This window comes from Phalacrocorax aristotelis, chromosome 1 (assembly GCF_949628215.1).
Source record: "Phalacrocorax aristotelis chromosome 1, bGulAri2.1, whole genome shotgun sequence".
NCBI lineage: Eukaryota > Metazoa > Chordata > Aves > Suliformes > Phalacrocoracidae > Phalacrocorax > Phalacrocorax aristotelis.
In genome coordinates, this window is record NC_134276.1 from 159,301,570 (window position 1) to 159,325,745 (window position 24,176).

The 24,176-nt window shown below is 44.1% G+C and overlaps 1 protein-coding gene across 2 annotated transcripts in view; it reads right to left on the bottom strand.

The window, feature by feature from the left end:
* Positions 1-24,176, bottom strand: part of SYN3 (synapsin III) — a 196,889-nt gene that overhangs the window by 146,569 nt on the left and 26,144 nt on the right. For both annotated transcript variants that reach the window (XM_075075809.1, XM_075075817.1), the window contains exons 3-4: positions 16,583-16,640; positions 4,601-4,692 (exon numbers count right to left, since the gene is read on the bottom strand). In XM_075075809.1, coding sequence (XP_074931910.1) covers positions 4,601-4,692; positions 16,583-16,640 — 150 coding nt within the window. The remainder of the gene's footprint in view (positions 1-4,600; positions 4,693-16,582; positions 16,641-24,176) is intronic.

The following is a 24,176-nucleotide window of genomic DNA, read 5'->3' on the forward strand; positions in this document are numbered from 1 at the left end:
ACTCCACAGCAGAGATCCTTCCCCAGAGCCAGGCTTTGTCCACGGTGCTCAGCTCCTCTTCGCTTTGCTGTCAGCTTTGTCACCCCTCCCCACTTGCCAGGGCCGTTACTCCATGCAGGGTCCTCCCCATTTCAGACCATGGGCATCTCCTGGTCCATCAGCTGTTGTCTGTACTATGGTATTAGTGAGGCTGCATACCACATTGTAAGTAGTATGGCCACCACTGTAGTAGGTCCCATGCAGACACACAAAAATGTGCTTTTTCCCCTGGATGATCAGCCCCAATGGCAAAAGAGCAAGCTCCACAGGGAGACAGGAGATGAGAGCAGTCTGGTGCATGATTAATTTATATCCTTAGAAGTCTGAAATGCTCCCAAAGACATTAGTATTCCCCATGTAAGAAAGCCGTCCAGATTTTCAACATATCCCTGCCTTATTCCCACATCTACTGGAATTAATAGCTGAAGGCTTGTAAAGCCCAAAAGGCAAGCACAGGACTGCATTTAATCTAATGCAGAGGCTGAGATCATAGTTTGGGAGTCTTAAGTGTTGTCAGAAGCAGCAACAGCCCAAATTCTCATTTATATTAAGACACTTTTATAATATCCTGAAAGCATAAATGCACCTCAGAGTGGGTGCAGTGCCAGCACTGATGGCCTCTTTGCACAGTGGAAACATTGGCATGAAGGGTCCTTCAAACTAGTGAAAACGAAAATCCCATTCCTTACGTCTAACCCCAGTAGAGGTGACACAGCCCAAAGCTTTCTAAGTTAAATTAGATTCCAGACAGTTCACTCTGTGCGTGTCTGTGTAGACCTGTGCAAAAGGAAGTTGTGCACGCACTGGAAGGAGGATGAAGAATCCACCCAAGTATTTTAAAAGCAGGCATCAGCCCACACTTGTTTTCTCACACTGCTTAGTAGTCCAGCCATTGCACCCAGAAGTGACTCCATTTCTCTGTTGAAGGGGTTGGTATGTCTGAGTTGGCGAGGGATCCTTTACAATGAATAAGTGCCACCTCCTGCTTTCCACATTTAGCTTTTCACTGGGGAAGCTCTGGTGCCAATTTTACCCAAAGAAGTGCTGGGGTAACAAGGACCAACATGTGGGAGATTCTCCCCTGCCACCCCAGGCTGAGCCCAACGCTGCTCCCGGTGCTCAGCTCATCCCCCTGCACTGTCCTCACTCAGGACACTGAAATAGCAAAGTGCTTGCTAGAGGCTGCACGAGATACTCCATGGCCAGTTCTTTTTCTTCTAACTGAAGGAAATGTGCTGAATGGGCTGATAGAGCCATCGCATAGCATGGTGGTACTGGCACAGAAAAAACATACACAGTTTTTTAGATTTGTTAGATGATAGCCTCTCTTTCCAGCAGCACATTTCACTGATACTGTCAAATCCCTCACCCCATCCTACAGATGTGCAGAACTCAGTAGCTACACAAGAGGAGGTGGAGACCCAGAATTTTGTTATTGCAAAATTAAATTCTGGCAGCCACACTTGTTTTAAAAATCAGGCAAGCAAAGTAATGCCTGGCTTCAGTCATGTTGTTTTTTAACTTACTTGTAGCTACTTGTTTCAAGGTACACAGGACAGTAGCCATGGAGGTCTGTATACTTCCAGTTCCTTGCCCTCTTTAATTGATGATAACGCTTCTAAAGCTCCTTTTTTTTTAAGTTTGCCTGAAGCAAGTGGTAAGTGTAGGGCTTCAAGGGCTGCTAAACCTTCTTATTAGGGGATTTATCTTCCAGGTAGAAGAACCATGATTCTTTCCTAGTGCAGTTCAAATCAGTTGGCACAGGGTCTAAAAGAATGCCTTAACTCCAAGGTGTCAGAAAGCATCAAGGGATCAGCAAAGAGAGCACTTTGATCTAAATGTGCAATACGGTGTCCCTAGTTTAAAGACAGACCTAGGGGACCTGCTGCAAACTGACAGAATTTAATAGGATAATAATTTGTTAGGTAGTTTATCAATGAACATAATTTCAAACTGGAGTGAATAGCCCAGTGGTTGCTTTATTATTATTATTATATGTTATTATTATTGTTGTTTTCATTGTTGTTGTTGCTGTTGTTATAACCATTCCTCATTTCCACTGGTTTGTAGTACATTCACTGTCTTTCAACTACACTGCTGTGTTCTGTTGCCTTCACTTTCAAGAGGAGTATGAAGAAGGCAGAGGTCCTGCGGGGGGAATACCAAATGTGCCTGTTAGCAAGATACTGTCGTATTTCCTTCCTATAACTTGTCAATGGGTTTTCCAAGAGTGTTGGGTATTCAAAAACCATGACGAGTATTATATCTCACTATCTAGAAACATTCTGATTTGTGACTGAATATTCTGCTAATTAACAGAAGCCTAATAAATGATGGAAAAAAAGATGTCATTATCAGCAGGGTTGGTGCACATGTGTGAATCGAAGGTGTCCCATGTGGCATCTCCCTGTGGCTGGGCACTCCGAGGGGTGTCTGGAGCCAGGGAGGACAAGGCTGCGGGCGGGATGGGGGGACTTGGAGGGTGTGAGAAACAAGCTGCTCCTATGTGGGTGGGCTGAGGGGCTTCCACACAGCTCAGTAGCAGTATGCTCTGTAATTCACCTTCTAAAGTGAAGAAGAGTTTTCATCTCTGTAACTTCTAAAGTATTGGTAGGAGTGGCTGTGGAAATTGGCTGGCCTGAGCTCTTAAACTCACTGAGCTGGGCAGGAGAGTGGCACATCAGCACAGGCTGTAAACAAATGGCTAGTGCTTGTAAGGGTAATAGCAAGCCATGGACAACATGTGCCATATAAACTGGGTATCCTGAGAAGCATAAATTTCCCAAATCCACTTCCCACCACACAAGTGCACGTGTCCTTAAACATGCAGAGACAAAACAAAAAAAACCTGAACTAATGCCATTGATAAAAATGCATTTTCATATATAAATACCCATGCATGCTGTGATACCTGGGTATTTACTGTGGGCAGGAGCATGAACACCATGCCCCAGACACTTCACTCTTGTGAAGTAAATTTTGTCTTCAGTTTCATTTTAATAACGCAAGATCTTTCTGCCAGATGCATGAGTGGCTTTGTGAGGAAAGGCATGGGAAGGAAAATGAAGATGTGATCAACCTAGGAAATGATTCTTGGGAAACCTTCCAGCGTCATGAGCAAGCAAACACAAGAATGCATTAGCACAGTGCACTGTCTGATGGATGCTCCAGCAGCTGGTTCACAGGACATACGCTTTGTTTCACTGAGAAACAGACATTTGTGGGACGAAAGAAAGTAAACGGATCTAACAGACTCAACCTTAAAAGTTTTTAGCAGAGGATCATGAAATTGTACCAAAGAACGAATGGAGACTTGTGGACATACTAAGAGCTGTCAGGACCTGAAGTGAATTGACGGACCACAGTCATAGCTAATTGACAGTGACAAGTGTTGCTTTGTACTGTTTGGACTGGAAATGACATCCTGAGAAATTAAACTGAGGCCAGCACACTCAGAATCATTCTTTTTCAGCTGTTCTAATAATCCCTTTCAAAAATATCCCTGCGTGCTGTATTATGTGTCTCTATCTCTGAACTGGAAGCAAACAGACAAAAGTGTTGATTACATGTGTGAACGATATTAAACTCTGAGACACTGTATACACCAAAAAACGCAAAAGAATTGTACAAAAAGAAGTAGGGAGGCTGGAAAAATGGGTTGGGAATAGCAATGAGATTTCAACGTGAACTAAGAAAAGCTATTGTATCAAAGATTAATGTAGAGTTAGAAGTTGTAATGACAGAAACTCATAAAGATGTAGGCTTGGGAATAATAGGGTGAAAGGTAATATCAGGGGTATGTAAACAGAAGCATTTTATCATTATACACAGATGAGACAACTTGCACTACTCTTTATATAGCATCTAACATTAACCCCAAATTGCAGTCTTATGTCAGAAAGAAGGGGAGTGATGCTTTTGGAAAGTGAATTGGGTGCGTGATTGGTGAAGCACTGCTCAGGAATAGAGTCTGCTTGCAATGACTGCAACTATGAAGTAATGCTAGTAGGGACAGAAATCCCCATCAGACAGAGATACGGTGTTACCTCTGAGATATACCACAGGGCAAGGCCAGAGCACTGGGAATCTCTGGCAACAAAGCTGATATTGCAGGAGCAAACCAGGCTGTGAGGATCAGGATCATGGAAAGGCTTTGTGGCTATTGCAAGGCTAGTCCACAGGGATCAGGACCTAACACAGGTAGGCTAATGAATGCAAGCCACTCTTTACAGTGCAGGTTAGTTGACACAGAAGAAGAGAAAAATCAAGGGATAGGTAGATCCATTGGTCCCTTTTACTTGGAGGCCTGAGGATAAAAAGAACCTGAAAAGGAGGCATTTGTGGTTGCATGAAGGGTCTAGACTGGAAACAATTACTGTATGGCATAATGTGCAACTGAGACCTGATACAAAACCACCAGTCAGGTCAGTTTTTCCACTGCTTCCAGGAACCCTTTAAGTCATCAGGACTGCACTGTCCTAGTTCAGATACTGGTCAGATCCTGCTTCCCCCAACATCGCTCCAGAAAGCCCCATTTTCAAGGCAAGCTTGTGCTCCTCACCTTACCACCTTGGTGCCATTCCTCATGACCTGCATGTCCACCATGCAGCCGCCCGTGACGTAAGCAGCCAGATTCAGCTCGGAGAACTCAGCCTGGAGCAGAGCAAAAGGACAGAGCATTACCTGAGGGCAGCAGAAAGACGAACACATAGACACAGAGAATTGTCTTTGGCTGGAATGTGCCTTTCCTTACTTTTCTTTTTCTTATTTTTTTTTCCCTCTGTGAGGCAATGGGAGATCCAATTACAGCTGATTTGCCCTGGAGAGACTGCAAAAGTATTTACAGCTCCCACACTTGGGGTGTACGAGTGTACAGGATTAGGCTTATTGCAGTAATAAGTACTGAAGGAATTAAGAATGAGTAAGATGAAAAACGCATACAGGAAAGAATAATAATAATTAAAAAAAAGAGGTAAGGTCATTTGAATTCAAATTCCAAGTTTCCACTTGGAAACATCCATTTAGAATTATGTCTGAGTCGGCTGTCGTGCCACTGGCCAGCTATAAACCTAATACAAAAGATTTAAACCTCCCTAAATAGCTAAAAAGCCTCATTATGCTGCAGGAAGGTGATAAGCAGAGAAACCCACCTGATGCGGTTTACTTATTAAGATTTTAACTATTAAAGAGTTAGCAAAGCTGGGTAAGATATTAACAGTACTGCTCAATTATTAAAACACTTTGTATTTTAAAAGAGGTGCGACTTACAAGGCCGGAAAGGTTGGCAAGGAATATTTAAGTTAGAGAGCAAAATGTGGTGTGTGCAGGGGCGATTATGACTGCAGTGGGTGTCAGTGAAGGTTAAGACACAAATCAGAGTGATTAACTGGATGGGAGGTGTGATAATCCTCTCGCGTGGCCGCTGGCTCTCCTGCCCCTCAGAGAGGAATGCCAGCAAGACTTGATGGTCTCAGGCCACTCTCATTAGGAGGAAGACAGCAGGATTGGCTGATCAGTGTTCGACTTGGGCTCCAAATCAGAACTCCGTCCTTTATGAGCAAATGAGTAGTCCACAGACAAAAATAGCCTATTATTGTGCCATGCCAGTCCTCCCTTTCCAGCACAATGCAAACATACCTGTACGGATTCAGAATCCTGTATTAAATTAGTGCCAGTGTATTAAAATAACCAGGTTTCAGTTCTTGAGACAGAAAATTTAGTCTTCTCCATCTGAACAGCTTTTTTTGCCCCTTCCTGTTAATTTGTTTCTTTCAGACCTAGTATGATGGAGATGGGGCAGTAGTAAAATAATCTTCTAACCAGTGGCTACCTAACATCAGGACACTCAGATGCTAATGACAAGCTAATGCTTGTGATTTTAGTGATATTCTTGTGGTATTTAATGTTCTTCCGATACTTCTACTAGCTGGAACCAAAAGATAGCACCAGGAACAACTTTTATAAGACCCTCCCTCCCCAGATTAAAAAAAAAGCATGTTTTGTCCACATGAACACATGGAAAAAACTTGCCAATGGAGAACTAGTGCACCTGTAAAGGCTCAGAGGCCAGACGACAAATGAAAAAATCACTTCCAACTTTCTTTTTTTAAAAATCCACATAATTTTAAAGCAGTGACCGTGGACTGGTGACCCAATGATGTAATAATGATGTCTGCGGCCCTGTGTAAACTTTTTAAAACAACACCCTTACAAGATATTACATCATTGTAACTCCCAATTACAACGAAAGGAGGGGGAAAATTCCTGTTGCCAAGAAATAAATCCTACTTCAGACACATACACACACACGCAGAGGGAATGGCAGTGGTTCAGGTAACTGGCTGGGCTTTTCTTGTGAGATTGCACAGTGCTGCGTCGTCCACAGCCATGCTTCTTCAGTGATCGTATTGGATCAGAGATAAGAAAATATGTACCTCTAAAAGGCACCTGCATTTTATACACTTAAAAAATCTCAATGGATGAGGGAGTGGGGAGTTCACCTTGAACAAATTCAGCAAGAGCAGATGCTCTGGATACCATCAGTAAGCTTCCCGGTGGGTAAAGGCAAGCTTGCTAGCTTACGTGTGGGCTCGAGAGGCTCTATGGACTGGGGAGATGAATAGATGGCTTTCCTACCTCTGTGTCTGGGTATGCCTCAGAGATGTCCGACTCTGAAAGCAGAGTGTTACTGAGCTGGACCTTCAGCTTCTGTAGCTGAGGGATGCATCATCTGATGTGAACACCAGAGCAAGAGTGGAAAGTTTTAGGTCTGTGTTTTCATGCTTTTTGTGCTTTCCTTCCATGATTTTTTCCATAATGTTTTTGTACTACGGAGCTTAACACTGTGCTTTGCTAGGGGTGAAAATGGGCAATCTTCATCTGATGGCTGGCACTTACAGTCTAAATAAGTCAGTCTGACAGGCGTTGCCCAGAGGCAGTCAGACCAAACAAAGCTGTGTTCAGACACCTGACGTCCAAACAGGCCTGGGAATCCCCTGAGCTGGTAAATCCTTCATACCAAACTGCCAGGACCAATTTCAGGCCTCCTAATGTCAAGAGCCGGAAGAAAGAGAGAAATTCCCTTTGGCAACCATTGTCCAGGGCAAGAAGGGGAGGGAGGAGTGGAAAGAGGGTTGCAGGACTCAGCTACCTCACCCCAAAACGTGCAGATATACAACCGCAGCTGAGGGACAATCCTAACCTTTTCCTGGCATTTGCTCTTGCTTTAATGGACTAAGTTAAGGACCGCTGCTGCTTTCATGTAGCTGCTTTGTCCCTTCCAACAGGCCGCTGCTGGCATTTGGAAGAAGGCTGAAAACTTCAGTCAGCAGAAATTGTTTCCTGTTGATTTTCCAGTGCTCCCTGTATTTTTAACTTTGTGGGTTTTGTAGCCTGATGACTTCCCTTGGCTGGGATTTAAAGTCTGAGATCACCTCCAGCCTGAGTTTACCTTGCAGACAAAGAGGTCTTTGAAAGCAGCCCATGAAGATAGAGTGACAGGTAACTATGCATAAAACAGGAGAGCCGAGCTCCCCTTGGCCTTGAGAAGTCATTTGTTTTAGGACTCATTGAATAGAAGAACGCATTACATTAGACTGATGGCGTTTTATACTTGCTTTGCAATGGTGCCAGTGACTGCAAAAACATTTACTGCAAGAGTGAACTGTGTGTGACAAACACGACACAATCTGTCTTGAAGAATAATGTAATACAGACTGTGGGAGTAGAAATATTTTGTGCCTCTGTGAGGCCCAGATTTGGGAAGAGGTCCATGGATATTTTGGGGTTAATTATGCAGAATGGAATTCTGTTAAAAAATGCCTATTTCAGGTATTCAGATTCAGAAATCTCTCCAGATCATTTGGACTGAATCTTAAACTACTCTTAGTTTCATCCATCAATGTTCTTCAGGCGCTGCACATATTTTTGGTGAGCTATTTTAGAGTTTCTGTTTCTGTTTGCTGATAATAAAACATGGGGGATTTTGTAATTTTAAACCATGCGATAGTATAAATGCCCAGCTTGGTAGCCATACCTTTTAGTGCTTCGTGGGAGGCACATGTTCAAGCTGGATTTTAAGCATTTTTCACAGAATAACAGAAGAAGGACTTCAAGACATCACATTGTCTCTCTCTTTCCTAAGGCTCTACCTCTGTCATTGTGTGCAGATACTACATAACCTTCCTGTATCCTCCATGGATGAAGAACTTCCTTAGGCAACCTGTGCCTTAACAGGCTTGGAAAGTTTTCCCAGTGTCCAACCTGAATCTCTCACCTTCCTTTTTATGACTGTAATTTTATTGTCCATTACTTCCTCCTGCAGGACCTGAAGGCTTACTGCTTGAAGACTTACCCTTCCTTCTTCCTTTTTTTCCCTAGACAAAAATAACCCCATTCTTGTAAGATTTTCTGTTGGGTGGTGTTTTTCAGCACAGTGATCAATGTTGTTGCTGTTACTGGGATCCTCTCTGACAGGAACGTAACTTTCTTGAGTTGTAATGGCCCAAACTCGCCATGATCCTTCATCAGAGACCTGACCATTGTTGAGTAGGATGTAAGGCCATTCACCTAACATATAATACTGCTGTCAATGTTCCAGTATGGATTTGTCATATGTGCAGCAACATGACTATTTTTAAGTCATATTTTCGTTGAGATCCACTGTAAGCCTTACACGGCTTTGTCCAGGCTACTGACTTGCTTCAGGTCCCTGTCTTGTGCATCTGCCACTGATGATTGATGCACAAGGGGGAGATTTGTCAACATCTATAAAACCCTGATAAGAGGTACTAAAGAAGATGGAGCCATACTGTTCTCAGTGGTGCCCAGGGAAAGGACAAGGGGCAACGGGCACAAAATGAAACACACTAAATTCCATGTAAATGCAAGAAAACACTGTTTTTATTCTAATGATGGTCAAAAACTGGAACAGGTTGCCCAGAGAGGCTGTGGAATCTCCATCCCTGGAGATACTAAAACTTTCATTGGCCGTGGTCTTGGGCATCCTGCTCTAGGTGAACTTGCTCAGAGCAGGTTTATGGACAATGAGATATCCAGATGTGCCTTCCAGCCTCAAATGTCTTGTGATAAGTTTGTACCTGGCAGATGTCTTTATCAAACTTCTCACTGCATGTCAAGGGGGAACCCCAAGAAAGCATCCCAGTTTGTTCCTTGAGCAGACGCTGAGGGGCTGGTTCACCTTCACTGTGGCACAGGAATGCAGGGAGAGGGATGCAAGACAGGTTTCTAGGTTTGTGTTTTGCGGGCATGGTGGTTGATTTTTTTTGTTTTATTTTTTAAACAAGCAGGCTTAGTGTGTCCATGCAGCAACAAGCACATTAGGGTTTTTTTTGAGATACTGAACTTTTTAAACCCGCATCTGTACATAACCTAACTAAAAGTTGCTCAGGTTGGTTATTGCTTAAAAGGGAGACACAAAGTTATATTAGACTTTTGTGTGAATATTTGCATACATACCCCCGTTTGCATATATAGCACACATACACATAAATAGCAGAGGGAGTTTTAGCACTGCCAGGGGATCTTTGCACTCTCCTTTGTACAATACACCATGTGCTGTAACACATACACCGGCATTTCAGGGGGTTATTCTATCACACAAATCACAGCACCATGCTACTGCTACAGTATACAGCTTTCCGTAAAGCAACGCAGAGTATTTACAGCAGGATCCTAAGCGTGAGTTTGGTAGTTACTCTGACCAGCTCCTCTCACCCACACGGGCATGGAGGAAGGTAGGTTAACTCGTGGCACTGGAGCCAAGGTGGCTTGCAGGGCACTGGGTCTGTTGCGTGGCTGGAGCTCCTGGTCTCCTTTGGTTTTCCCCTACTCATTGATTGTGCTCTGACCAAGGGTCTCCACTCTCCCAGTTTTGTTCCTGTAACTCCTCACCAATTATCATTATACATCTGGTTTTCTCCCTCTGCCCCATGACACAAAATGCAGTCAGAATAACAGGCTGGTCGATGTCATGGCTTAGGCACTTGGGATGAGGAATTACTACTGCCTAATCAAATCACATACATTCCTCAGTGGATTTTATGCTTTATGTTTTGGTAGATCTTCCAATATGTACAAGGAAAGAAAGACTTTGGCAGACACCAGACTGCATTCCTGTATCAGCACATTTTACTACAACCATTATAAGTATTTCAGGGGGGAAGTAAGCAATCCCTAAATCCTGCACAGGGTGAACAGATCTTATGGATGTGAATGGGGGAGGGCTGGGACTGTGCGTGCTTCGTGTGCTAATGCATGCAGAATTAGAGATTACACACCCTGATTCCCCATGTCTCTTTCCTGAGAAATATTCTCTTGGGGAGGCACCCTTCTCCCCACCTTCCCTCAGTACTGGGATTGCTTTCTGGGAGAAAAAGACGCAGAGGGTCCAGCTGGGAGGGGGACACTACTGTGCAGCTCCAAGGGGAGCTTCCACAACTGCTCATCACAAGTCCTGAAGTAGGATGCATGCTCCTAGCCTACAGACAGTGCTGATGCCTTAACCTGTGTGAGTGCCTTTTAGTGCATCAGCTCTGATGGCATTTGGAATTGTCTCCTGAATTTTCTTTTCAGAAATTGTGCGACTGCTCAAACATTGGAGCTCTAGCAAAAACACATTTGTAAGCCTTTTCATCCCAGGAAATAGCTCAAAATCATGAACTCTGTAAGCCTCCAAAAACGAATGGAAAACAAAGAAAAAAAATTGAGGATACTATTCACTTAAGAAACTAATGATTTTTGAGTAATTCTTGCTATTTCTCCAGTTCCATTTATTCATGGCTTCTGAATGATTGTATGTGGCAAGCTGTGAGAACTGCCGTTGCTGTTCTTGAAGTGCTTTCTGGCTTTCAGTTGGAAAAAAAACCCCTAAGCATACAATGAATAAAAATTATACAGTTATTTTATGAGAGGCTAATTTTCCTCTCATCACACACGGACCTATCAGACTCTACCTTTTGAAAGGACCACTTTATCCTGCACATGAAAATAGCTCTTTAGGACGGGAAGTACAATGGAGCTGGAATTCATGGTTTATATTACAATTATCTTATGTGAGTGCCAAGTACAACTTTTTTCCTGACAATGCTGCCAATGGAGTCATAATCTATACCACAAGACTTTTCCAGAAGCATGTACATAGGAGTTCACTGAATAATCATTCCCTGAAAATAAACCAGGCAGCAGGAACAAGTGAATGAGCTGTGCAAGAAGAATGCATGTCAGACGGACAGACGGACCCACCTTGTCACAGCAGGAAATGGTGGGAAGGAGACGGGTGGACAAACAACAGGAATAAAAATTTAGATGAACCTTTCGGCCTCATCATTCCCCCTTCACCCTTTTCTCCCCCCTCCACCATCAATTAGCCAATGCCAGGAAAGGTGTCTCTGAATATAGTAAAATGCCTTTGGAAAATATCTGAAGGAAAGGTACCCTGAAGGTTGCAGACTCTATCTAAGAAGTACTGCTTGCTATTACATGCTAGGTCTGTCCTCTCCTGTCTACCTCCTGGGCTCTTGTTGGTCAGTGCAGTACACAGAAGCAGAAAAGCCCACCAGAGCCATACAGTCTAACCCTTTGCTACAGCAGGCACCATGTCACAAAACACTTTCTTAAACCAGTGTATTTATTAAAAGCAGCTGTGTCTCCTTTAACATCTGTTCTGTCAGGATTAAAAAACCCAACTCTTTCAGCCTCCTCTCTAAGTCAGGTCTCCATGGTCATCCCAGTGACCCCACTCTGCATATCTCCTGCTTTGTGGGCTTCTCTCTCCCAGAACAGGTGGCAAGTTTCCCACTCATCTGGCCATCGCCCACAGTGTCACTGCCTGTCTGAGGGGTCTGTGGTTGTCCGGGTCTCAGCCCTGGCTTGCCTGCCCTCTTCTGCTTGTACCTGGGTGTGCTGGGGATGCATGACCATGAGGCATCCTCTTTCTGCATGGAACATGCCTAACGCCCAAGGAGACCCCCTACCTGGAGTATGTTATGATCCATATGGGAAACCCCAGAGTCATATGAAATCCTTAGAACATGCAAGGCTTAGTTTTCTCTGGGACAGAGCAGAGGGTGGGGATGGAGGTGCTGAATTAATACCAGTTGCCTCTAGTGATGGAAAATGTTTGACAGAGCATAAGGCCTGAATATACTACATTTCCTAATGTCTCCTGTCCTTTGGCCAGTGAAGGACTGAGAAGACAAAAGCCAAATTAATTTTGGGAGAGACTAAAAGCAATAAGGTCAAATCCTGTGGCACTTTAAGGTTCTTCTTTAAGCTCAACTTAACCTTAGGGCCATTTAATCACACTTACTTATACTTTTCATTTCTAAAAGTATTGTTCTAGCATTTGTATTTCTAGAGAAAAGAACTGGAGATGTCTACACTGCAGTTCCCAAAGCTAGAAATCATAAGGCAAGTAAAAGCAACAACATGGATCAAAATCTAAGAACCTTGGTTTTTTAGCATAAAATAGCGATAGCATTTTTAGACTCAGCTCTTCTTTAAAGCTTAGGGGTTTATCTACACTGAGTAAAACTTAAACCATCAGTGTTTTAATGGGAATAGGTCAAATAGATTTTCACTTTTTGATCTGTGTTTCATTCAGTCTTATGAATGACTACCATTGCTACAGAAGGACTTATAGTGGGAAAATATCCAAATAATCCAAAGGTAATCCAAACTGCCTCCAAAAAAAAAGGGACGCTGATTCAGGAGAGCACTTGCACTTGCTTCCTACTCCCCAGCCCTCACTCATCCTCATGCCTCTCCCCTGTAGCCAGCAGGGAGAAGGCAATGGTGTTGCATGCCTTGGTTTCAGTCAAGGGTGGGCAATAATAAATCCCACAGCCTCTAAAGCACGTTAATAAATATGTTTTGGGTGTTACGCTGAAGATTAGAAGAGAAGAAATAAAGGTGGAAACAAAGTCAGGCCTCACATTCATTTTGGTGAACGACGGGAGAGATCAGAGGCTGGAGAGGGTGTACCTCCACAGTGCCCCTGACAACTTTCCTATTCACTGGCACCAGGCGGTGCCCACAGTGTCTCTCGTCTCTTGCTAGTGGTAATGGACCTAGCTGAAGAACAAGAGCCTACGGGTCTTCATTCAATACATTTCTGTGCTAAAGAACCAGAAAACCTTCTTCAAGAATCCATAAAACCTATTTTCATACAAGCTGAGACTTACAGAAGCAGCTCCCTAAGCAGCAAGATGGCATCTAACAGTCTCTTCCCTGTGGATTAACCAGGGTCTCATACGAACTGAATTAACCTCTTGCAGAAACTTAGTATCTTGAAACTTCTGCCTGTTTCTACAGTTTGGCTGAAGTCAACCAATGTCTTCCAGAGTGCAGGGTGTGGGGGATAGACGGAGCGAGACAGCATGATCACATACGTCTTGCATTCCTTGGATGACAGCCAAGGGGGAGAGGCAGCTCAGAGAGCTGGTAGGGGTGTATAACCAGATTAAATAACTGACTTCCCGCTGTTGAGAGAGGGAGAGACGGTGCTTCTTTCAGCAACCCTGCTCCATTACAAATAAGTGATGTCATGACTTTAAAAAAAATATCACCTACTATCCTGCTCTGCTTCCCCCAAACATTACTGAAATGGTTTGCTAAGAAAGAATTAAGCTGTAATAGAGATGGAGATGAAAGAGGAAAAGAAAAAGCAATGAGGCAAACCATTCCTTTGGTTTAACCCAACTATAAAGTATCCTGGAAGAATGGCAAAAAAATTAGCATGGTCAGAAAAAAATAGGGCAGTTGCCTTTTCCTGATGTGGTTTTTCAAGAGTACTTAACGTTTGGATATTTCCTTTCACTGCTTTCTGCCATTCAAACTTTTTTGTTATTTAGCTTTTCAGATCAAAAGTGGTTTTTCCTATAAAATATAAAAAAATTTCCTAAGGCAAACTATATTTCTGTCTGAGTCAATAATGTGTGGTTATCTGAAGCAGGATCAAAAGGAAACTGAAAAACTAAATGAACTTACTAAGCAGACCAAGTGACTCAAGAGGTGCCTGAGAGTCAAACCTTGATCTGATGCAGAGTTTATTCAGAACTGAACAGTCAGATTAGGGCTTGCGCACCATGGTACAGACTGTGTGCCATTCACAGGACAGTTATAGTGAAGGCTGGTGAGCTGGGGACTTAAAAAGGAAGGTGTAGACCAGGCTGGTAAACATAGTTATTCCCTCTTTTTTTTTTCTTTCCCTGTAAGGAGACTGTGGAAGAACATTCATTTTTCAGATTGAAAGTATTGAAAGTGTCTGCATTCAGCCTCAGGGGACCTGTTCCACTACAGTTTAGGCTCCTGGATTTTGTTTCAGGAAGAGGATGAAGAAGTGAGGAAGGCTCCACATAATCAGGGTAGGAGCAATGAATGAAAATTAAATATCAAGAAATACTGAGCAAGGATGGATGGGCAAAATAAGAAGAGGATGAAAAGCCAGAGTTTGAAGAAAGAAGTGCCCCTCTCTTGGCCTCAACGATATGCAGAGGGGCCTGAGGTCAGATTCGAGGACTGCCCATGACAATGTGGCTTCTGTGTCTCCCTTGACAGACAGTGATCCAGCTGGGGAAAGTGATCACCCCTTCTGCTTTTGAGGTCTGGGGGAGTCAAAAGCAGTTCCCTGCCCACTATATGGATGCTTGGCTGCCTGAGCTGAGGGGCAGGGAGAGGGCAAGCGGAAGCAGAGAGGGCCCTTGTTCATTGTTCCTCAACTCTCTTTCCTATCCACTGCTTCATTCCCTTGGGCAATGCTGCAGTCATTATGTTGAGTATTTAAAGGAAGCTGCAAGGGGCCTGGCAACGGTCCTCACCAGAAGAGCCACACCAACCTTATGGTCTTCGCTTGGAGCAATTTGGTGCCTCATCTCAAACATGGACATTCAGCCTATGTGAAGGATTTCAAGAGACAGACTGGGAAAGTCTCCCTGAAAGTGTCCTTGGGGGAAATACAATAAGCTACCTAGTGACAATGACTGAGTTTAACCCCTCAAGGATCAAAAGTCCACTACTGCCCTTCTTCACTCACCAACCATTTGAAGATAGTTCCTTTAAAAGGACCTCAAGTGCAATAACATTTGAAGAAAGGACTATGAAGGGAAAGGCAGAGACTGGAAAGAATTAACAGGACATTTTGAAGAGTACTTGGTCTAGTTTTGAAGTCAACCCTGCACTGAGTGGCAGAGTGGGTTGGATCAGAGGGTTGAAGGGTAAATCAAATTATTTGATCCCATGCTTCTGTGTGAGAAGTGTGATTTCCCCCTCCCCCATTCTGTTTTAGGACATTTACTGAGGCAGCCAGCAAAGACTTTGGTAAGAAAGTGCAAGTGAGACACTTTCTTGCTGATACCACCCAGTACTGATAAGTGTGATACCAATAAAAAGGGGAAAACGAAGTGTTCATGTTATCATAGTTGAAAAAATATTACTTCCTAACTTTTCTGTCCCAGACACAGCCTATGATCAGAACACGTGTACTCATGTATAGTCCTAGACAACTGGACAGCACCCCTTTGAAAATGGAAGGAACACCTTATCAAGGGCAATTGGGTCCTGAGGAAGTCTTCAAAATCACTGAAATAATAACTTTATACACACACATGCATGAGTGCACACACATGCATGACGCAGAATCAACAGCTTTATAAAGACAGAAAATATCAGGTCATTGAAACAGCATTCACCAGCATTCTTTATCCATCCAAGCAGATTTATAGCCCTAATGAGTATAAAATGAGCATATGATTCCTTCAGGATCACCATTTTATCTCTACATCTCTCTCTTCTTATGCCTGCTTTCAAGTTAGACGCCTGCAGATGATTATTAATGATAATTTCTACTTTGACAACAGCGTTCGAAGTCTGAGTCAATACTGGGACTGCATTTTGACAGACACTGAACCAACGCAGAGGGGAGGAGACAGACCCCAACATGAAGAGTTTTCACCTGAAATGAATGGCTGGTGCCAAGCCTAACAAAGAAACAGAGAATTTGTCCATTGCCCTGCAGAGCAGAGCACATCAGAAAACAGGCCATGAACCTCCTTACTATTCCTATGGACTTTCATCAGACAAAAAGATTTTGCCATATGTAGTTATTTTGCATACTTAAAGTAAAGCTTTTAGGCTTACGTTAGGGTAAGTCAGAAGACATGTATAACTCACATGGATCATAACATCAGTAACATGTACTGTGGCATACTGGCTTTGCACCTTTTCAGGGATATATAAAGAGCTGTGAGGTAGTCTTCCAATTTAAGAAATTATAATCCCATCACCAGAATAGAAAAATACATTTTAAGGTGAAATAGTAACCAATTCTGTAAAGGTAGGGAGGACAAAGGGATGGCCCAATGAGATATTTTCATTTATAGCTTCCACAATTCTATAAAATGGACATGTCTTTAAATTTCTTGTTAGTTCCTTTCTTCAAGAGAAGAAATATCCCCAAATTATCTGTCATTAAGACCTCAGCCCTCTCCACACACATTTCTTAGAGCCAAATTCAGTTGTCACTGACCTGTTCCACTCGGATATCAAATTCTCCATTCACTTTCTTCCCCTGGAAATATTTGGCCCTGCAGAAGAAAAGAGAGACACAGACATGGTTGATGAAGATTTTTGGCTTTCTTTACATACTGTTTTGCTCCTGCATTTCCCTTTTTGGTGAAGAATCACAGCATGTTTTCCTAATTCCTATCTTCTTTCAGCTTTCTGTTCTCCAGGAGAAACCTGCCAAGCCAGATGAAAACCACATTGGAAAGTTCCTTCAAGGCTTGCAACTTTTTCATTTTATTTTCAAACTGAAAACCAAATGCTCTCCTAATCTTTTCCAGAGCAACAACTCTAATCAATGATTCTTTGCTATATCTAATTTAATACTCAATCTTTACTCTGTAAAAGGAGAGCAGCATATGGCATGACATCGGAAGCTTTCCTGGTGTTGAGCAAGGATCTTTGTTATCATAGCTGAAGTACTTGTGAAGCCCCCTCTCTTGCTCTGTCACTGCAGAGCTGCTTTTCAATTCTGTTTGTCTTTCTGCTACTGATTTAGAGAAACAGCATCTGCATCTACAGTGTCACTACTGAAAGATCTCTTCTCCTGAACTGAGAAACTGTGTTACTTTGAACAGTGTCATAAGAAGGATGTATACCTTCCATCACCTTTGCTCCTAGCTGCCTATACTATGCAGACAACAAAGCACTTTCAGAAGGGTTGGTTGTTCATGAGAGGGGAAGGCTGACAGTAGTGTTGGAGAAGAAAATGTATTAGAAGGGCAGGCAGTATTAGCTCTTCAAATTCATATTTGTGTATAATGCCCCTTGTATTGATCAGTCAGGAGGGAAAATGTCAATAACATTTCCCCTGTGAATAATTCTCCCCAGTTCTTCCCCTTACCAAGCAAGCTTGACAGAAGAAAATACCAATTTATCTTCTCAGACCTCACCCCTAAAACTTCAGGAAGACCATGTAAGTTCCAAAAAGCTCCTCTATTTGGAAAGCATTGAAAACACAGTTAAGCCCTGCAAGAGCTGTTTCCAGAGTGAAAGTAACTCTCTGCGTTCTGTTTCCAATTGGCAAAGAGGACAGAATAAAGAAGTAAAGGAAAATGAGGGGAAGCCGGCTTTGCTCCCTATTTTATAGTATTAGCAAAAAAAAGAAGCTGGCTTACATTTTTACTATGTGTATATTTGTTCCAATAAAAAAAGGAGAGACGGTAGGAAGGCAATTTTCCCCATGGCTGAAACACACCAGTTTTCAGCTGAATGCTCCCTTCCCCCAGAAATGTGAAATATAAATAAAAGAGTTGTTTTGTTTTGTCATTCTGGCTCAAAACCAAGTTAAAATTTTTCATTTTATTAGAAAAAGGACATAAAAAGTGTTAAAAGTTTTCTGCTTCATTCTAATGAGGGTATCTGAAGTCTGTATCACACTTTCTTTCCCAGACAGCCCATCCATCAGCATTGGGCTAGTAAGACCGCTGCATAGATGTCAGTGAGGGATGGTGTAGCAGCCAGGAATGGCCAAGACCGAGTGGCTCAAACAACCCCTGTCCAGTATAAAAAGCAGAGCTCTGGCCATTTTTCCTCCCCTTTTTGAATTTATGAGTGTTGCATGAAAAACAGCAACTCAGCAAACAAGCTGAGACATCACACCTCTAACAATAAATGGCAACGCTAAATACACTTAATAATTCCATCATATTTCTGGAGGCATGGCTCTAGAGGGTCAGGTAACATTCCTCACTCCTAAACATTGGAGATATTGATGGAACCAGTGACTTCTCAAAAACCAGAATAAGCGTTAAGAGGGCCCACAGGAACTGGTCTGAAATTTGAGGCGTACTATTCACTGGTACAAACTTGTTTTTATTCCCAGCACACTCATAATGTATACTCCTTACCCACATTTATGAAACACACTTCCTCCCTCTATGGCCTCTCCTCTTTGCTGACCAGCTGGTTGCAAACTCCTTGGTGCTGCTTTGCTTCAGCTTGTAATGAAGTGTGATTAACCACGGTCTTCAGCCCAGTACAGATGGAGCAAAAAGGATTCCACTGCCTAGTCAAGGAAATTAGCCTTCCCATGGTTAGAAATTCCTCTCTCCCATCTCTGCAATATTGGCTTTGCTCATGGATAGTTAAACAAAAGGCACATCCAGCATGAGGAGTCACTGAGGTAGAGCAAGGGTCCTCATCTTAGACACTGTGTGGCCTCTCCTTCTTATCCCTCTTTCCACACAGGTTGTCTTATACTGTGTCTCAGATAACTCAGATTTCTTTTAGCATCACAAGATATCACTTTCTTTCCAGGACGGGACCCCAGGAGGGATAGCCTGCTCCAAGTATCTCTTGAAGACTACAGGTGCTAAGCAATTTGCAGCCAAGTATTTTGGTCAGCCCACCATTTTTACACAGCCCGGGTAAGAATGAAACATCACTGAAATGGATGGAGTTATGTTTTCAATGCACATCTGGGGTTTTGGAGCCTCTGTGCAGCAGAGACTATCATGTTGAAATGAAAAATTGCTGTAGCCTCACCCTGGAGCTCCTGAAATTTCAAGCAAGCTGGAATCATTGCTGATGCTGCGGAAACATCATGATGCTTCCATTGCAAGAGGGAGAGTTTTTGATCAATATTGTACAATGTATGAAATGGCTTCTAGTCCCTACAGTGGATGTGGGATGGAGGCAAGGAAGACCATACTGCTCTGGTGGAGATGCAGGAGAAAGAATGATGGATGTTTCTGGCAGGTGAGACTGTGCAAGACATTTATAGATGCCCTCTGCCCTAAAACCACCTGTGTATGGCTATTCCAGATTTCTGCTTAGGAACTGACATGCTGCAGGGTTATCTAGACAGCCTGTAGTGCAGCAGGGGAGTGGCAACCAGAAGACCCATCAAAGGCCTTTCTAGGGGAGCCTCAGAAGTGTCCCCATTCACTCCCAGCACAGCCAACTGCCAGTGATCCGAAGAGTGACTCATTGGCCCAGGAGGGGGGCTGTCTGCCATCCCCCCTGCTCGGTACACTGGGCAAGGCACTGGCTGTACAAGCCCACCCCCTCTCTCAGGCAGCCTGTAGCACTGACCACCACTTGGCTGGCCATCCCTTTATTTTAAAGCATGTCAGATGTTCAACCCGCCAGAATACTGTGTTATAATTTGGCTAGGCAGGGTGCAGATGAGATGGTGTGGTTGCTGTGATCTCAGTAAATTAGCATGTAAACATGTTTTGACTGAAGAAAACTGCAAGGCCATACTAAAGAGTAGTTCCTGGGTGGGATTTACAGTGCTAGGCAATGCATTTAAATGTGGCCGCACCAGCTGGGAGGGAGGAAGCACTATAATAAACAGCCAAAGGCCTATGCTGGCTTTCAGGGAGAAAGCTTGACCTGAACCCTCTCTCTTTGTGATGAAGAAACCGCATGGTCTGGAAAAGGACATATTTTCTGGGTGCAAGGGCATCAGACAAACATAACTTCTGCTTTCTGCCTCAGCCCTGACATGATTACAGGGCCACAAGAAACCCGATGCCTCTTCTTATGAAGTAATTTGGAAACAATAAAAGCTTATTTTCCAGAGCTGCCATGAAAAAGTCTCAGTCTGCCTCAGTGACTGTGACTGGAGGAAGCATATACACAATTTTGTGTCAGATATGGAGCATATCCTTAATATCAGTAGGGAAAAATAAGTGATCAATTCACTTCCAATTACCTACATAAGAGCTAATGCACAGAAAGGCTATGTATAACATTAGTGCCTTTAGGTGTTTGCAAAGCATCTGTCTGAGCAGGGGATGCCAGCACTGATCCAAGACTGCAAACACACCTGTAAGACACTCAAATACCAGAGTTTACCCCTCTGGTGTTACCAACAGCTGGGAGAGTTTGCACTGCACCTATGTGAGGGCTGCTCAAATTGGCATGCTCCCCTGCACCTTCGGACTAATGCCCGTAGTCTGCAAACACAAGGATTCAGTCATAGGGCACCAAGTCCCCACCAAAGCCTTGCATGTCGCCCTGACCAGGGGACGTAGAGCTGGGCTAGTGGGCTATAGGTACGGGAGCTAGACCGGCCTGCATTGCTGTGCTGCTCCTGTGTTATGGGGAAACATGCACAAGAGAAGCAACTCCCACATGTGGAGTAGGGGCTTCCAGGATCAGGAGCAAAGGGCCAAAAGTCACAAGCTACTTCTGTTAGGAGAGCACATACGTTCTTGCAACTTCCCTCTGTATGATAAATAACCAGTTACATCTGCCTTGTTTTCTTTCTACGAAAGTAGGAGCAATGAATGCCCAAAGCATCAGCCAACATACATGCTCAGCACGGGAATCCAGGAGAAACTATTTGTGCAGAGCTTGTACTGTCTCTTCTGGCATTATTTCTTCTCTCTTCCCTCTGCCTTTTTTCTCTCAGTGCAAAGAAGCATATCTAAGCTGCTTCAGAGGACTGCTTCAGTGTTTTCCTCTGGACCTGTGTGAAACAGAGACATCAGGGATGCAGCAGGGACCTGCACAACTTCTGCCAGGCTGGAAACTGCTATGCACAGGTGAGGAATAGGAAGAGATGCCCAGGTATCAAGCATCAGCTAGAGAAAGTGCCCAAGGAGTTCTTCCCTAGGTACAGTGCCATTAGACAGCAGCCTATGTAAGAAAAGATGCAGAACACCAGCTTCAGCATCAGGAAGGGAGTAGCCAGGCGTAACAAGAGATCCGAGGTGATTGTGACAGACATGAGAAGTGCAGTGATTCAAAGCTTAATGCTGCTCCTGCAGGTCCATTAGCTGGGTGAAGCAGAGGGTGTGACACATTATGCAGCTTTGAACAGAGACTGGTATTTTGTACTAAATTCATGGGACATCTTCAGGGTATCCTGTAAAATGGCTCCTGTATGAAGTAATTTTTTATGATTGGAAGAGGTCAAAGCTGAAATCTTCCTATGAGAGACATCTTCTGATGTAGCAAATACTGCAATTGCTAGTAGTATATCTTGGAGTAACTGAGAAGCCACCCTTCAGACAAACAAATAAGTCTGAACCCAAATCCCCTGTGATGTGAATGAACCCAGGCACTTTCTGGGGCATCGCTGTTTGACAGAGGCCTTAAGCTACAAACTCAGGAACAGGCTTGTACCTTCACCCCAGAAATGGGCTCAGTATCACTGAAAGTGTGCCAAAGAGGGGCACTGGGATATTGTAACAGCAAAGTCCTCCAAGTCCTCTGACTGAGCTTGCACCTCTGGAGCATGACACAACAGGCAAAGAAAGCCAAGACACACTTTAGATGGAGACCACTTCTCACCTGGAGTAGGAAGCAGCCTTTCCCAGCCTGCGGAGGGGCCAGAACAAAACATGCTGAGGAGAGGGGAAATGTGCAGGACTCCTGGGGAGAGGTGAGCAAGAGAGTGGGTGGAAGAAAGAGGGAGAGAAATGGTGAAGAGAAGACATGGGCAAATAAACCAAAAGGAATCCATGGGTAAATTCTGGAATTATCTGAATTATTTCCCTGGAATCACATTACACATTTCTCTCAAGCCCCTTGGGAAAACAAGGCATGTAATTTCTTTCTGGATCAGCCTGGAGAAGGCAAGGCTGAAGCCCGCTGCATTGGGTGTGGGGGGACCTTGGGGAGGGAGGGGAGGGGTGAGCCACTGTACGAAATCCCTGTGTCAAAGGGCCTGGGGGCCCAAGTGATGCACAAGGCACTCACTGTATGTCCGCATTGTCTCCTTCATAAAAGGGGCTGGGACTGGGAAAAAGGAGGCAGTTTCCAGGATACTGGCCAGCAGCCGCTGGAATGCCTCAACCCCCCCAGCCCCTACATGCTATAAAGGCAGTGGGGAGGGGAGCGGGGAGGAGAGATGCATTTGTGCCCTTTTTTCTTCAGGGGTGAAAACAAGGAAGGTTTTCCTTTAGGGGCCAGCCCTCAACCCCTTCACCGCTTCTCCCCAGTTTAGCAATTCCCAGATACAAATAGTAAGGACTTCTGAGATGGTCAGGTCCTGACTACCCAGGGCATAGGGAAGAGAAAAATCATTCCACAAATGTTGAAGTCTGCAGCCTACTGGAGCTTTTGTCCACATCTGCTTTGGCCCAGACACTATTATGCACTCTTAAGCTGTGGGATGGACTGCTTGGTAGTTAATATTTATTCTGTAAGAGTACCTTGGTCCAGGAGTGGAAGGTGTCAGGATGCTAAAGAAGGTGGATAAGCATGATGGATGTGTGCTTTGCCACCCCAGAAAACAAGGTGTGAATTACAGGTTAAATGGACCAGAGGAAAGTACAGAAAGAAGGAAAGGGTACCTGCACTGTACAGACAGACAGGGAGGGACCAAGAGGTAAATCTAAGTTTTGGGTTGAGTCAAAAGGTAACCCTAAATACACTCATACTTCGCCAGAAGCTCCACAAAAGTTTCAGCTCCAGCCCTGGGGTGCAGTGCTGCTGTGCTCAGCCCCGTATCTCCACCAGGGTGAGATCATCTTGCTCTCGGTGCTGTCACCACCTGGCTTGCTGAAGCCACCGAATGGAGAGCTGGCTTAGCTGCACTGCAGATAGGTCCTTGTGTCCAAGGTCAGGCTGTGGGAACAGACTGCCTTTGTTACCTTATGGGAAGAACCACAAGACCCATCCCAGGCTGGTTACTGCAAAACAACCCCCGAGGCATTATTAGTTATGGGATCATACCAAGAAAAGAAACACCTCTCCTGGAGAGGTTTGTATCAGGCTGTGATGGTGGTATAGTTTTGTTTTTTCTTGGATAAAGGAAGTCCTCGTGGTGAGGTCCTTGATGAGGTCCAAGGTCCCACCCTACAGCGCTGGAAGGATTTTCTTGGCTTGAACACAGACAGAAAGGGAAGCTTTGGGGCAGGAAGGGAAAAAAGTTTTTAAAATCTTCTTTTGTGAGTCCTCCGGTTCTCTGAGGGAGCCAAAGGCCTGTTTTTGGGGCTGACCTGTGTTGGCAAGCCACCAGCACTTTAACGATCGCAGACACAACCATTCAGGCTGCTCTTTCTATTCAAGGAACTATGGAATCCCACACAATACTGGCCTCCCAGCATCTTCCTGTGCCACCTCCTGCTCATGAAATGGGGGTAATCAAAGCCATCCCCCTACCCGCCCAGGAAAGAAGCGCTAGTTAGTGCAGCACTATTGCTTTTGGGCACAGCTTTTTGTGCTTCTCTGAGCTGTCACGATAGGAAGGACACTTTGCTGTAGGTCTGATCCCTCACCCAGGCTACATCGTGGTCACATTCCTCCTGGCCACATAGAGCTGAGGGGGGCAGTGGAGGGGAGAGGCTGCTTTAAGTACGACATGAGGCAGCAATTTTATTTTGCGTATTATCAAAATAGTGCATTGCTGGAACATTTCTACATTGCTAAATCTAGATGGTATGGCCTGGAGCTGTTTGCAAGGGGTATCATTTTGTTGAGGATTGTGCAATATTTTATTCCAGCCCACTTGTGCCCTCCCTGAACCTGAGGAGCAGGGGAACAAAGCTAACTTGAACCAACACTGAGGCGGGGTTGCTGGCTTTCAAGAAGAAGAAATCTGGCTCACAAACCTTGAGAAATATATCTGAGGAATTTTTTCTTTTTTTTTAATGTACGGG